Below are 13,871 nucleotides of genomic sequence, written 5' to 3' on the forward strand. Positions count from 1 at the left end.
CTTCTAATAAGGGCGCCCTTATCGTATTATGATAAGGGCTTCCCCTTTTCTCCCATTTTCTAACCAAATTTCGATGATCCGAGCCGCTCAATATGTTCAGAACATGATTTTAAGGGTACACGCGAGAAATCAGCAAAAAAAAAGACCGGGAAGGGCTTCATTCGAGCAGTTTTTATTTGAACCATTCGATAAAAAACAAACAAAAACTGCTTGGATCAAGCCCTTCCCGATCATTTTTTTTGCCGATTTCTCACAAGTACTTTTAAAATCACGTTCTGAAGATATTGAGCGGCTCGGATCATCGAAATTCGATCGAAAAATGGGAGGTCCTTACCTTAACAACGTAAGAGCGCCCTTACCTGATTGAAACTTTATATATATATATATATTATGTGATTGATAATCCATTAATGACATTCAATCTAACCATAACTCTCACATATATAGTAACACGGTAATAGAAAAGCTTTCCCAATTAAATGCTTCAAAATAATCATACATAATTGCAGAAAACATAATCTGACAAAAACAGATTAATTTTGTAAGCATGTGATCATAACCTTTATCTCTATCATTGACCATATATAGCCATAACGAAAACAATATCTGTACATACATTGCAAAAACATGTATATGTTTTCCAGTCCAGTAATCTTAATTAGAAAAACAATAGTTCAATCCAAACGGAGAGAGTCAATCTATTTACCATAAACTGATTTGCCCAATTACCATATGCAAACAGTATCAATATATAAAGAAGGCGAACTGTTAGTTGCGTAAAGGAGTAAAATTAATAGACTCCATCAAGCAAAATCCACTACGGCAATTTAGATCTTGAAATTAAATACGTAACCTGTGAACTTTAGAAAAAACCAACATTCAAGTGCCAATTATCACAGGATTCAAGATCGTCTTTATCATGTTCTAGACTGACAAAAATATTAGTAACCAACAAATTGACAAGTAAACAGATTATGCTAATATATTCAATTGTTAGCCCGCAAATAGATGACGACAGTAAAAGCAAATGAATGAGATGAAACTTACTATTATTTTCTATCCAAAAGAAGAACAACACAGTAGCAACAAACAAGTTCTTTGGAATGCACAGATATTAAACGTATTTGTGAACTCCAAATATAATACTTAAATGCCATGAAACCAAAATATCTTTTGTCATCTTATCGACGGCTACGGATCATCAGCCACATGCATAGACAGTAACGTATAAACTCATCGTCCAACCATTTGGGTTGTTTGATCGTTAAAAAAATATATCTAATATGGCACAATACGTTGATATAATTCTATTCCAAGATGTATCGATTCAGAAAATCATGTTCTGATACCAACTTTAAATCTATATCTGTATTAAAACTAGGCTTAATTGCAAGAACACCCCCTAAACTATCGCGTTTTGGCAAGTTCACCCCCTTAAGTTTAAATTCGAGCAACTTCACCCCCCAAACTACCAAATTCGAGCAACTTCACCCCCTCCCCCATTTTTCGTCCATTTCTGTTATAATTTGGATGGAAAGTTTCCACATTTGGTACTGGTACCGAATTTTAGGTGGTACTGGTACCCAAATTTCTGTCCAAAATTTGGTACTGGTACCGAATTTTAGGTGGTACTGGTACCCAATTTTGAAACTTTCCATCCAAATTTATAACAGAAATGGACGGAAAATGGGGGAGGGGGTGAAGTTGCTCGAATTTAAACTTAAGGGGGTGAACTTGCCAAAACGCGATAGTTTAGGGGGTGTTCTTGCAATTAAGCCTTAAAACTATTATGCGGAAAACAGATATAACAAGATCTTGAATTCAACTCATCTCAAGAACAATAAATAGCGTACCTTTGTTGACCATCGTGATTAGAGAGAACAAACCCCTTAATTAGAAACATCTTAATTATTGGCTCACCTTATTCTCTCTGTCTCTACTTTTCTAGAATACCACAGTACTTTAATTGATGGAAAAATCGTAAGAATAAAGGTGAGTATTCTACCTTTTATTGAGAAGAGAAGAGGGCCTTAGAGATAATTATTAAAAGACACCTAGTCCATCAAGGTCTCTTTTATTATCAAGAGTTTTCCTTCATTTATAATTCTAATTAGTTATCGTAATGAATCATATCACTTCATTGGCTTATCTGATAGTGGAGTCCCACATGCACAAAACGTGAAAGGCCACACTAATAGGAAAAAACTAACACAATAGCCCCAAGTTATCGAAATGTCAATGTGCAAAGAAAATAATATTACAGTTGTAACAAGCGTTTTTCCAAAATACTTCTTTCAAATCATATGCAAATAATCACCTCTTTTATACCTTTGAAAGACATGATCAACAAGCATGATATGCACGCCATGCCAACTTTCTTGTTTTGTACCTGAAAATGATAGGATTGAGCTTACACGCGCCCATTAGAGAAATATATACTAAAGTTGTATAAAAATATGATGAGTTATGCTTCTAGAGTGAATGAATATCGACAAATAAGCCCAAAGTTCACATGATCCTCAACGTGACACATACTACAACCAAGGGATTCTAGACAATCCTAACAATTCACATGCTAAGTTAGAATCGCTAATATTTCCACTTCAGCCTAAACATACCATAATTTGGGTTTCAGTTGTCCTCAACAGTTTTAGTTACATTTTATTTATTAGCACAAATCTTCATATTTATAAATACCATGATTAGTTCTGATTCGTCTTTCGTTCATTGCCACGCAATTTCATTTACTCATTCCTTTTTATATCAAAATAGAGTAGCACAACACTCACTTTGTTGATTCGAGTCAGAATACCGAAATTCGTTAATTTGTGCCCAAATACCGAAAACCGTTGATTCGCTCAGAATGCCAGAGGATTTTTATCAAAATCCTTTAACCAAAACCAAAATCTTTTTCATCAACTTCATAAACTAATTTCATGTCATGTGTCTGAGCCTAAGCTCCTGGCAGGCCAATTAAAGGACCCCAATGTCCTCTGCCAGACACCTTACCCATAAGGAGGTCCTGAAGTTACCAATATGAGCATTTAACTCCTGTCGGGCCAATTAAAGGACCCCGATGTCCTCTGCCAGGCACTCACTTGTCGATGAGTCCTGAATGTTCTCGTTGTGTCTGTTTGTTATTCACATTTCAATTCGTGTTTCCAATTTACAAGCACCAAACCATCCAGTCATTTCTCAAGTTAATCAAACAAGCACTTCTCTACCAATTACGCACGTTACAATATTCCTTATAATCTACGATGTTCACGGACTCCTTTACGCTACTATAGCCTTTACGACGATACTCCAACTATGCTAACGAAAACCAATGGCACAGATACGTTTGACGAGTCGTACAATACGATCTTTCAAACTTAGGAATGATTTTCAGATATTTTGATTTTCAGCAGAGCAATCCATGTTCGAAAATTCATCAAAAATTGCATACTCAATATTTTTCAGTGATTCCAATGCCAAAGCATCACCAACTTACCAATCTTTAAAACCTATAAGGACCCATAACCAATACGGTCGTTTAACCATAGGTAAACAATGAAAAAAGCTGCTCTGTAAGCTGCCCAGATTTTCAGATTACAGGGCAATCTTTTAAAAATCACTATAAATCGAGTTCTTAATATTTTTGAGCGTATCCAGTCCCAAAAGTTGCGCGATTGAACAAAGTTTAAAAGATGCAAAGGAACCCTAGTCAATGTCACTTATCGCACCCACACTCCTCGCGAAAAGTCATTCTGCTATATTATGTAGCATAGATAACAAAGTGGGTCATGTTGACCCACTTATTAGTTGGGTGAACAAAATTGCACTCCACCTGCTCTAACCAGAATCTACCAACCTAAGGCCACAAGTTCTACTCCACTAAGGTTGTGTTTGGATGACAGGTATATTAGAGGGGAATGAGAATATGATTCCGGAACTCCAACATTCCTATGTTTGTGAAGAGTGGGCATGGAAATGAGATTACTATTCTCCCAATTCAGGAAAAATAACTTGAATAGATGAGGAATCTCCCACCCCCCATGGGAATCTTGAATTCCTGGCTTGATCAATATAAAAAGGAAATGTTTAACTTTATGATATTTTCAAAATATAAATGATTTCTAGAGAAGATCACTTAATTAATCCAAACGTTGGAATAGATTTACTCTAGCTATCGAATTACTAGGAATTTGATTACTGGAATTCCTACAAAAGATTACGGGCTTCCAAACTGAGCCTAATGGGTTTTGAAATCCAAATTTAGCATGTTTTTGGACAAAGCTAATACACAACATCAACGAGTTTTGAAGGACATCATCCGCAACCACTCCTCTCTTGTCAGCCACAATTCCAGATACACATATGTGTGCATGCGCGTAAGATATATGTTGAATACCTTGATTGCGTTCGATAGATTTCAAGGAGAATCAGAAATTCCTACCCCATGCGCGCGGGAAAAGAGGGGAGAGGTATTTCCCCTATTCCATCCTTTACGTTTTCGCATGCACAGAATGCCTCCTGAATGCATGGCTTTTGTTCTTTCCTTTTTTGCTTTTGGTCTAGGCATTTTGTTGGGCATACGAATTAATCCAACGAATTGGTTTCTGAAAACTCCCAAAACACCATCCATCCTCAGTTTGTAACCAGAATCTGCAAAATTATTACCAGAGTGATCTCAACGAAATGGAATTACTTTTCATCGCTTTACCTCATCGGAGTGCTTTTCTATTTGTTTTTGGTTGTGCGTGAGAGAGAGATAGAGAAGAGGAATTTCCCTTTTGTATCATCGTACCATGCATGGTTTCTGCTCGAGAAACATGTTTCGAAATTCGAGCTTTAATTTGTATTTAGACATACGAATTCTATGCATTTGGACCGTACGGATTTTCTTTTGTTTCCTTTTTGTTGAATTCTATGCATTTGGACCCTACGGATTTTCTTTTGTTTCCTTGCTGTTGTACGTTATGGACGTAAAACTGTTTCCTTTCTAGCATTTCACATCTATTTGACTAGGAAGATCATTGCATAAGACTATAAGAGGTTGGTTGACCAAACTTTTAACCCTAGAAAGGAAAAGAAAATTTTGTTTCGAGGGAGCCATCATATCAACAGAAGTTTATGTTCAATCAAAATTAAGACGACATATCGAAAGACAGAAAGATCAAAAAATATATGTACATCGAGAGACAGCCCAGTTTTACAAGATTTTTTAGAGAGACCCACTCTTGCATCCACAACCTTTCCGTGGTCGGTTCTGTGACATATGTAGGTATTGCCCTGCCCCAAGCCATATCTAACATATCGACAAAGGTTAACTTTCTCTAGAAATTGAACCCACAACCTCATTGCACTTGAAGTGCAATTACACAATCGTTGAGCCAAGTGCGTTCATTGTAACCTTGAATTGTATCCTTCAATAATTGGCATTTCTCGTATTCCACCTCGGACAGCCACCATTGTTGCCCAAATATACATAATGGCCCATTTGAATGGATTAGAGATTCTAGCCAATAACATTACTAAGCTAAAATACCATTGGTAGCTCCTTCCTTTTCTTTTCCTTTTCACAACTTCCTTCTCAAGCTCATTTGTTCTATTTTTTTTTTATAAGTAAATAAATATATTAAAAAGAAGGCTTTAAGGGAAAGCCACCCAACTACAAAAAAAAATACCACAAGACAAAAAGGCTCTATACACTCCCATGAGCATGGAAAAGCTCAAACCAATCCAATAGTTGGTCAAGAGGTCCCAGCTATACAAACTATTCACTAAAAAACTCTTGATCCTAGACAATGACATTTCAACCCCTTCGAAGCATCTCAAATTCCTTTCTCGCCATATAACCCACATCAAACTATTCATTTGTTCTAATTTGCTATCTACAGAAGTTGATAACCGTCACCGCCACCACAATGACCGCTACTCTGACACAAACTGTCAACGCAACCAATTTCATTATACTACTAACTGCAACCCTCGTCTTCTTCCCATCATCTGAGGCATCCTTCTGGCGATCGCCTCAGAAGACAGTCAATGTTCGAAACTGGGACAAGACTCAGATCAGCATCCGGTGCTTCTCATTTGATGATGAGCGCGAAGTTGTTCACCTGAAACCTCAAGAGGCATTTAGTTTCACTTTCCGACAGAGCGTGATTTTCCCATCATCAACCATGTGGAACTGCTCGACAACCCAAGGCACAATTATCGCTTTCAAAAATGACTATGATTGCAACAAGAACCAAAACAACCTCTGCACTTGGAGGTTCAGTGTGAAAGAAGCCTATCGCTACTCACCGGAGTACAAGAAGTGGATACGGTACGAGTATAATCCAGACTATGAGTCTCTGTCTAGAGGAGGAGTTGTGAAAGGACAGCTGCCAATGGTTTAAGGTTTTACATTACCATATGGATTGTATACACGGAATAGCTAATATACTTGTTACCAAACAATTCGATGATACAAATTGACATTTATATAGCATTATTAACATGTTCTTTCTCAAAGGAAACCCGAGTCTGAAATTGGATAAACTGTCAAGTAGATAGGCAGATTATGATGCCCTTAGACAGTTAGCACTTAAATGTTGATTTCATTTTCCAAATCAACATAAATTGCTGAAATTAATACTTTGTCCAGCTAATCAACCCATTCAAAGAATCTAACAGACAATTCCTTCTAAAACTCTTCCAATACAAACAAAGCAGTTCTAACAAAGAACATAAAAGTTTCATAGCCTCAAGCCAAATAGATTGCTGGTTTTGATCCTCTTGCTACAGAATCACGTTCTGTATTTTCAGTCTGCGAATACAAAAACTAGAGGAAAGGGAGAAAAATCATAAGAGCCGGGGTTGAATGCTTAGTCTTCATAGAGAAAAATCACAGCACAAACAGAGAAAACAGAGCACTCACAAGTGTTTAACCACAGAAGTTGAGTTTCTTCATGACTTTTGCATAAGCCAAAGGAACAATACCAGGCAGTCTGAGTCTACGTTTTGCTGACTTAGACTGCATGAAACAAACAGAATCTTGTAGGTTAAACATGAACATTTCACAGTTAAAAACTGCAATAGAAGCAGAACAATATCATTACAGTCCAGCATCAGGACCACAACTTACCTAAATGCAAGAAAGCAATTAGCAAAAGAATGATAACAGTAATGATATTGTAAAATTCAGACTCACAAAAAATAACAAAGTTCTGCTATAAGCAAATGTTGATTGACAGGAAAGCACGTAACAATTGCCAGTATTTTTGCCATGTAAAGGTGACGCCCCATCATGGAGCTATCAAACATTCCCCACTTTCATGCAATTGAAAACAAATAAGTTCGTTCAAACTTCAAAGTATTAATGCACAAGTGATGTTCCAACTATGATGACTCCTATGAATTATCTGGAGTAACAGCAGCAAAATCATGACCTCTGATAATACAACACCTGATACATCATGCAGTGAAACACCCTCACCAGTGGCCATGTCATAAAGCACCCAATTCAGATGTTGATGTTTCGGTTTACCATCCAAAGAGCCATTCATGCATCTAGGAAGATGCTATAGTTCTTTAAATTCAAAGAGTCATGTCTTTGTAGATAATTAAATAGGTGATGGAAACAATTGGAGGTTGCTTAGGAAAAGCAATGAGAGCAAAAGAAAATAAGTACCAACGGGCAGCACCCTTAGGCCTTAGCCTAATATAATTCAGGATTTCAAAGCTTTACCAAATATCCTTTAGGGAAGAAATCTTGGCTCCAACTGTAGCTCTCTCTTAAGGAATTTAGTACCAACACGCAGCACCCTTAGGCCTAATATAAATATAATTACCAAATATCCTTTAGAAAGAAATCTTGTCTCCAACAGTGATTTGAGATACTGCAAAGTCTCACCAAATATCCTTTAGAAAGAAATCTTGGCTCCAACAGTGGTTTGAGATATTACAAAGCGCTCTCTATCTCTCTCGTGATTGTTCTATATCTGATCTCTGATATTGCAGATCAAAGGACGGGCGTTGGAACAACAGATAGATGGCCATATCACATAACAAAATCCTAGAATCAACTTCTTCTTTTCGCTTTTTAATAGGCAGTCCAGACTCCAGAAAAAGAAATCCTCTTATTGAGAGACAACAAGGTTTTAGCAGTTCTGAAAATCACATAAATTCAGAGGTTAAGAGTATTTTGTAAGTATTCTTGGCTTAGATTATGGACATAGAATATTTCAACTGCAGATGAGTGGTGGTATGGTATGTGCAGTGTGCTATTACAGTTTATGGGTCATTGTACTATGGTGATGGTTAGATTGCAATCTTTAAGAGCACGAGGCAAAAACCGTATTTGTTCAAGGCCAAGAAATGAAATAAGTTGCGTGCAGAAATATTTGCCATGGAACTATGAGCGATTATTAAGAGGAAAAATACAAGCCAAAACACCAAAACATGAATACTCATCCAAGAAATCGTTGAAGAAACAATGGAATAATCTATAGCTAAACCAGGTGTGATAGACTGTGAGATGCTAACGAGAATGAAAGAGTACAATTGTAGAAAACGACGTCCATTGGAAATACCAGAGCTTCAAATAAAAGCTGAATCCCTCAAATATAAGATAGATCTTCGAAAATCAAAGATTGATTTGTTAGATTGCACAGTATTGACAAGCTAGTAACATAATTCCTTTCACAGAATTTTCAGAGTGATACAGACAACCGGACAAGGTTATTTGGAATAGCAAAACATGGCTGGTCTACTCTTCCAAGTGGTACCAAGAATTGAGGAGTCATCATATCAAAAAATTAAAATTAAAATTAAGCAATATACACATGCAAACTACTATTGAAAGTTTTAGAAGACATCGAATGCACAATTGCAGACGTGTAAGTTTAAGAAAATGGAACTCCAGGAGTTTTTCCAAGAAGTCTACACAAACTGTTGACGCTTCCGAGGGTTATTGTCCTTGGTATTCAAAAGTCATTTCATGCATCTAATAAGAGTCATTGATCTTGGTATTCGACGAGTCATTAATATGTATCTTGTTAAAGCATCCAACTCAAAACCAACTGGCAATGAGTGGAGACGCCAGTCAGGCTCATGTACTAGTTTTCGAGGAGATAATTAACCGATGTGGGACAAACTCCAACATACAAAGTGGTTGCTTAGGGGAAGTTAACGAGAGTTAAAGGATTGTCAGTATAAGAGGCACCAGCATACTGTAATAAGCATTACAGAATTGAATATTATCAGTGTTCTACAAGTCCTTAGGCGCTGGTCAGGCGGCCAGTTTTGAGTATGTAGAACAACATAAGTACAACAAAACATCAATTCACATCTAAACAGAGGAAATAGAGCCTACATGTAAACAGAGCCTACATACACTTAATTTCACTTAATTTTGTATAGTGTAGATGTATACACTGTATTTGAATCGATCATTTATATTGTATAGTGTAGATGTATAATATATACCATATTAAAACTACATTAAAACCCCTATAGTATATGACCACAACATTTAACCCCGTAGATTTGGAAAATTACGTATTTAACCCACAATTAATCCTACCTAGCTGCCTAATTCTCCGATTAATCCCGCCCTGCCACCTAGCAAATTAGTCACCAACTAATCCCGCCTAGCAAACGACTAATCATCTTGCTGCCTAATTCAGCGCCTATGCCCCTAGTCGAGGCGGCAGACCACCGCCTAGACCGACTTTTAGAACAGTAAATATTATCCAGTTATCGAGTCAGATGCTGAATTTACACTGCAATATCATCTTTCAAGGCTTTTATTAAGTTGTGTCTCTCTCCATTGATTGCTTTAAAATTATCCTGCAGAATGTCCCGGAACATCACGATAATTTCAATGCCACACATGCACCTCACTGGATCATAAGATTTTTAAGTTCCAATAGCCATCAGCCATAAAAATTGTTCCCATCAAGCATATGAAACTATTTGAGATGAAAAGCTGGAAACCATGTCCTCAAGGGGCAAAGAACTAGGTGCCAAGTTTTCCAGAGCTCATGCGACGCATTAGATACAAAACCCAAACTAGCTTCTTGATTTTCAATGGCATATGTTTCACAAAGGCCCGACCTTCACTAGAGACAATCTCTGACTCTTTGTTTCACTCTCCTACTTCATTTCTGCCAATGCTGTTCACTAAAGGTTGTGGACCCTCATACATGCATGTTGAATCATTTTTCAAAGTTACTCAACCTCTTCACTTATCATTTGCAACTCCACCAAACCTCAATGGGGAAATAAATTGGCCCATGTCCTTATCTTCCTACACTTCCACTATCTATGTCCTTGTGTGTTTAAACAGAGAATAACTTAATATCTCCCTTTATACGTGTTAGAACCATTATATACTACTGAACAAATAAGTCCAACAACAGACCAAGAGAGAATAATAAAGAGAGGACAAATACAAAGAGAACAGGACTCATAATTGGTCAGCCTCCTTTACGTGTAATGCCACTCGATACTCCAATAGTAGTTTATTACAAAAATAGCTACATTCATACGTGCTAAAACACCAATTATACCAACTTAAGCTATTAGGAAATGGTACCAGCAATGTACATCAAGCTAGCACTTGGTGTCACACATGTCACCATCCGGCACGTGGAGAAGCAAATATAGACTTAACTGAAAGGGTGCACAAAGACATATAGTTCAGAGTGCAGTAATCATCACACGACAGGAGAAGAAACAAAACCCTTGTTCGGTTGTGGGTTTGGAAAATTTTCCAAACCCAAATCCACTCATTATCTATATTTTCAATCATTACTTTCATTTCTCTCTCCACTCATTACCAATTTTCCGAACCCAAATCCACTCATTACCTATATTTTCAATCATTACTTTCATTTCTCTCTCCACTCATTACCCCTATATCCAATCATTAATCTCATTTCTCTCTCTCTCTCTCTCTCTCTCTCTCTCTCTCTCTCTCTCTCTCTCTCTCTCTCTCTCTCTCTCTCTCTCCACTCATTACCCCTATCCCCAATTATTAGCCTATTTTCTCTCCTCATTCATTACCCAAAAACCAAACCCAAAAATTTTCCAAACCCACAACCGAACAAGGCATAACAAGACTTGAAATTTGAATTCCAACAACTTACAAACAAAGCTCTAATACCTTGTCAGAGATTTAGAAAGAACAAAGAGAGCGCAAGCATACTATTGAGAAAGTAACCCAAAATCATGCAATCTCCTCTATTCCGAGTAGTACTACCAAAGAGAGATATACATGTCATCATAGAAGCCAAGCTAGCAGCTACATATAACCGTCACGTCGTCACAATCTAACGGTACACTCATTTGAGAGAGACAAACAAAGCATGTTTAAGTCTATATGATCAAAGAGTTTCAATGAGTTTCTTTTTCAACTATGACAGTAGCCTCTACTCTTATGCCACCATTCCACAACTTTAAGCTACTTGATAACCAAAATCTAGAAAGGAGAAAAAAGAATACACAGACCTTTAAATGTGCATTGTGTCGCTTGCCCTCTTTCCACCGCCTAATTGTGCCATCATTCATTACCCTAAATCTCCCCTTATAAGATCTGAAAAAAAAAACACATAACCCAGTAAATTCCTTTTCTTTGAAGATAAAATAACATCTATTACGCATAATTATCAAGACATGCTCGTAAGTATGTATGTAGATCATAAAGTTGTAAACTTACGAATAACATTTCATTTTGGTTTTCTTCAACTTGGACGTGACTGGTGTCCACGGCTTAAACTTCTTTGTTTTCTCCCTCTTCTCCTTCTTTGTACGATGCCGCACTTGAATGAGCTAAGAGTTAAGCACAAAGAACCCATAAGGAGATAAGGAGAAGGAAAATAAACATTGCAGAATCACTTAGAACCCATTACATCCCCATGACCGTGAGTACTCCATTGATTTGAATTCAATTTTCTTCTGTTAAATTTATTTGGAAAACAAGCGGAAAAGAAGAATACAAACAGAAGTTGAACATGCCCACAATCAGTAAACACCAAATCTATAAGTTCATCACTCTCGATTGCCCAAATAACCAAGAATAGTAGATAAGTAAACTACACATTTCAATTGGCTTAGACTCAGTTGAGTTATGATAATCCACAATTTCTCCCGTGTGTTTCGAATGGGCAGGGCAGTTCATTAAATTGGTATTTCAAAACTGGACAAGATTGGGGGCACAGTACTTTTGACAAGAAAAATAAACCTTTCTGAAATCCCTTCAAAACATTTCTGGATCTCAATGGAAATGAAACCACCCTCCATTTTTATAAGTTTCCTACCTTCTAGAGCCTCATCTTGGCAATGCAGTGGGTTTACTCCAGCCCTTAATAAAATGCACTTCCTGCACTCCTTAATACAACTTATATTAGACTAACTTTCCCTGAAAAAATTATCCAAATGTTCGCTCAAATTTTTTTAGACCGCTTCGCGACATCCAGATTTACAACTATCCTTTTCAAAGTCGAGTCACATAATCAGTACAGTTCTGTAAGCAACTAAATTCCTGGCTACAATTTTTTTTTTTTTTTTGGGGGGGGTAATGTCGGGCAGCTTGCGCGCACCTCAGACTAACCTACAGCCTCTCCCACAGCTGTTTCACACGCTTACAACTATAACAAAAACGAAGCATTCATTCACTCAAATTGATGCTTAGATTTGAGTGCGCCAACTGCAGTAGAAGTCTTCATATCATATCAGATCAAGTTACCCAAATCCAGGAAAATCCATAGCGAGAGATGAAAACACCCTTGTGCCCAAAATCTATTTTTTCCATTTCCACATTATCATGTGACTTTATGAGAAAGAAAGGGTAATGGTTTCCCACCAAATTATATCATTTTTTGTGAGAAACAAAATAAGTCTTGCATTTACACACGTTCCTCATCATTCTTCCTCACCCATTTATCCAAACAAGTAGTGAGAATCCCTTCTGTATTCTTTTCTTTTCTCACAAAATCCCTCAATCCAAATGGGTTAAACAAAAACAAACCCTTAGTACTTACAGAGAGATGGGGAAGAGGATGGGAGCAGACAGCCTGATTGAGCAACGAAGGGTGAGAGGCGGAGGAAGCGTTGAAAAGGGGCTTAAGGTTGGGGGATATTAAGGTGGATGCCAGGGGCCTGTAAAGGAGCTGCGGAGAAGAGTGGAGGAGACGATGGGTAGATGGTGATGATGAGAGAGAAATTAGGGTTGGTTTGTGCGTAGAGCAATGAAGGAGGGACAGTGAACGGAGTTTCGTGCACCACCGATGCATCGTTCGGGAGGGTTTGCTCCGATCGACGGCGTTTCTGGGTTTTTGGAAATGGTGAGGCCTCGGCCCCTGCTGCTGGTCAGGGCAAGAAGTTCGTTCTTTCCATTTAGTAGTAGTACTATCTTTATTTTTATAAACAGTGTGTTTTTTAGGAGATATTTTGTTTCCGTGGAAAAAGGAGCGATAATTGTCATAGTCATGATTCGTTTTTTTGAAATGATAAACTCATGGTAGAAGAAATATTGACAGATTCATATCATTTTTAGTTTATACGGATAAATTTAGAAAATTGATTTTAACACTCTCATTTTCTCCGTTGGCACTCTTTTTTTGTCTTTATTTACGTGAAATTACCAACTTGCATTTCATATAGGAAAAAGTTAATCAAGGGGGCAAGAGTAGTTTAGTAATTTTAAGTGAATAAAAGACAAAAAAAAAAATTCAATTGAGAAAAAATATAACGGTCCGAATTTTCAAATAGCATTTTACACAATAATAATTTTTCTCTTACGTAGTTGTGCATTTCTTTTATTATCTCGTAAAATTATTGTACGCATACAAGTATGTGAGTTGTGTAAATAAGTGTTGTGAACATGATACACTACGATT

The 13,871-nt window shown here is 37.2% G+C and overlaps 2 protein-coding genes across 2 annotated transcripts; one reads left to right on the forward strand and one right to left on the reverse strand.

Moving 5' to 3' along the window:
- Window positions 1-4,108: 4,108 nt before the first annotated feature.
- LOC131333830 (uncharacterized) lies at window positions 4,109-6,642 on the forward strand. Its single transcript, XM_058368592.1, has 2 exons — window positions 4,109-4,466; window positions 5,883-6,642. The coding sequence occupies exons 1-2, from the start codon at window positions 4,263-4,265 to the stop codon at window positions 6,384-6,386; spliced, it is 708 nt and encodes a 235-aa protein (XP_058224575.1). The 5' UTR covers window positions 4,109-4,262; the 3' UTR covers window positions 6,387-6,642.
- On the reverse strand, window positions 6,453-13,388 carry LOC131333831 (uncharacterized). The gene is made up of 5 exons (XM_058368593.1): window positions 13,014-13,388; window positions 11,690-11,802; window positions 11,482-11,566; window positions 6,908-7,003; window positions 6,453-6,811 (listed from the first exon to the last, which is right to left on the reverse strand). The coding sequence occupies exons 1-4, from the start codon at window positions 13,263-13,265 to the stop codon at window positions 6,914-6,916; spliced, it is 540 nt and encodes a 179-aa protein (XP_058224576.1). The 5' UTR covers window positions 13,266-13,388; the 3' UTR covers window positions 6,453-6,811; window positions 6,908-6,913.
- Window positions 13,389-13,871: the final 483 nt, after the last annotated feature.

This window comes from Rhododendron vialii, chromosome 7a, assembly GCF_030253575.1.
Source record: "Rhododendron vialii isolate Sample 1 chromosome 7a, ASM3025357v1".
In the NCBI taxonomy this organism is placed as follows: Eukaryota; Viridiplantae; Streptophyta; class Magnoliopsida; order Ericales; family Ericaceae; genus Rhododendron; species Rhododendron vialii.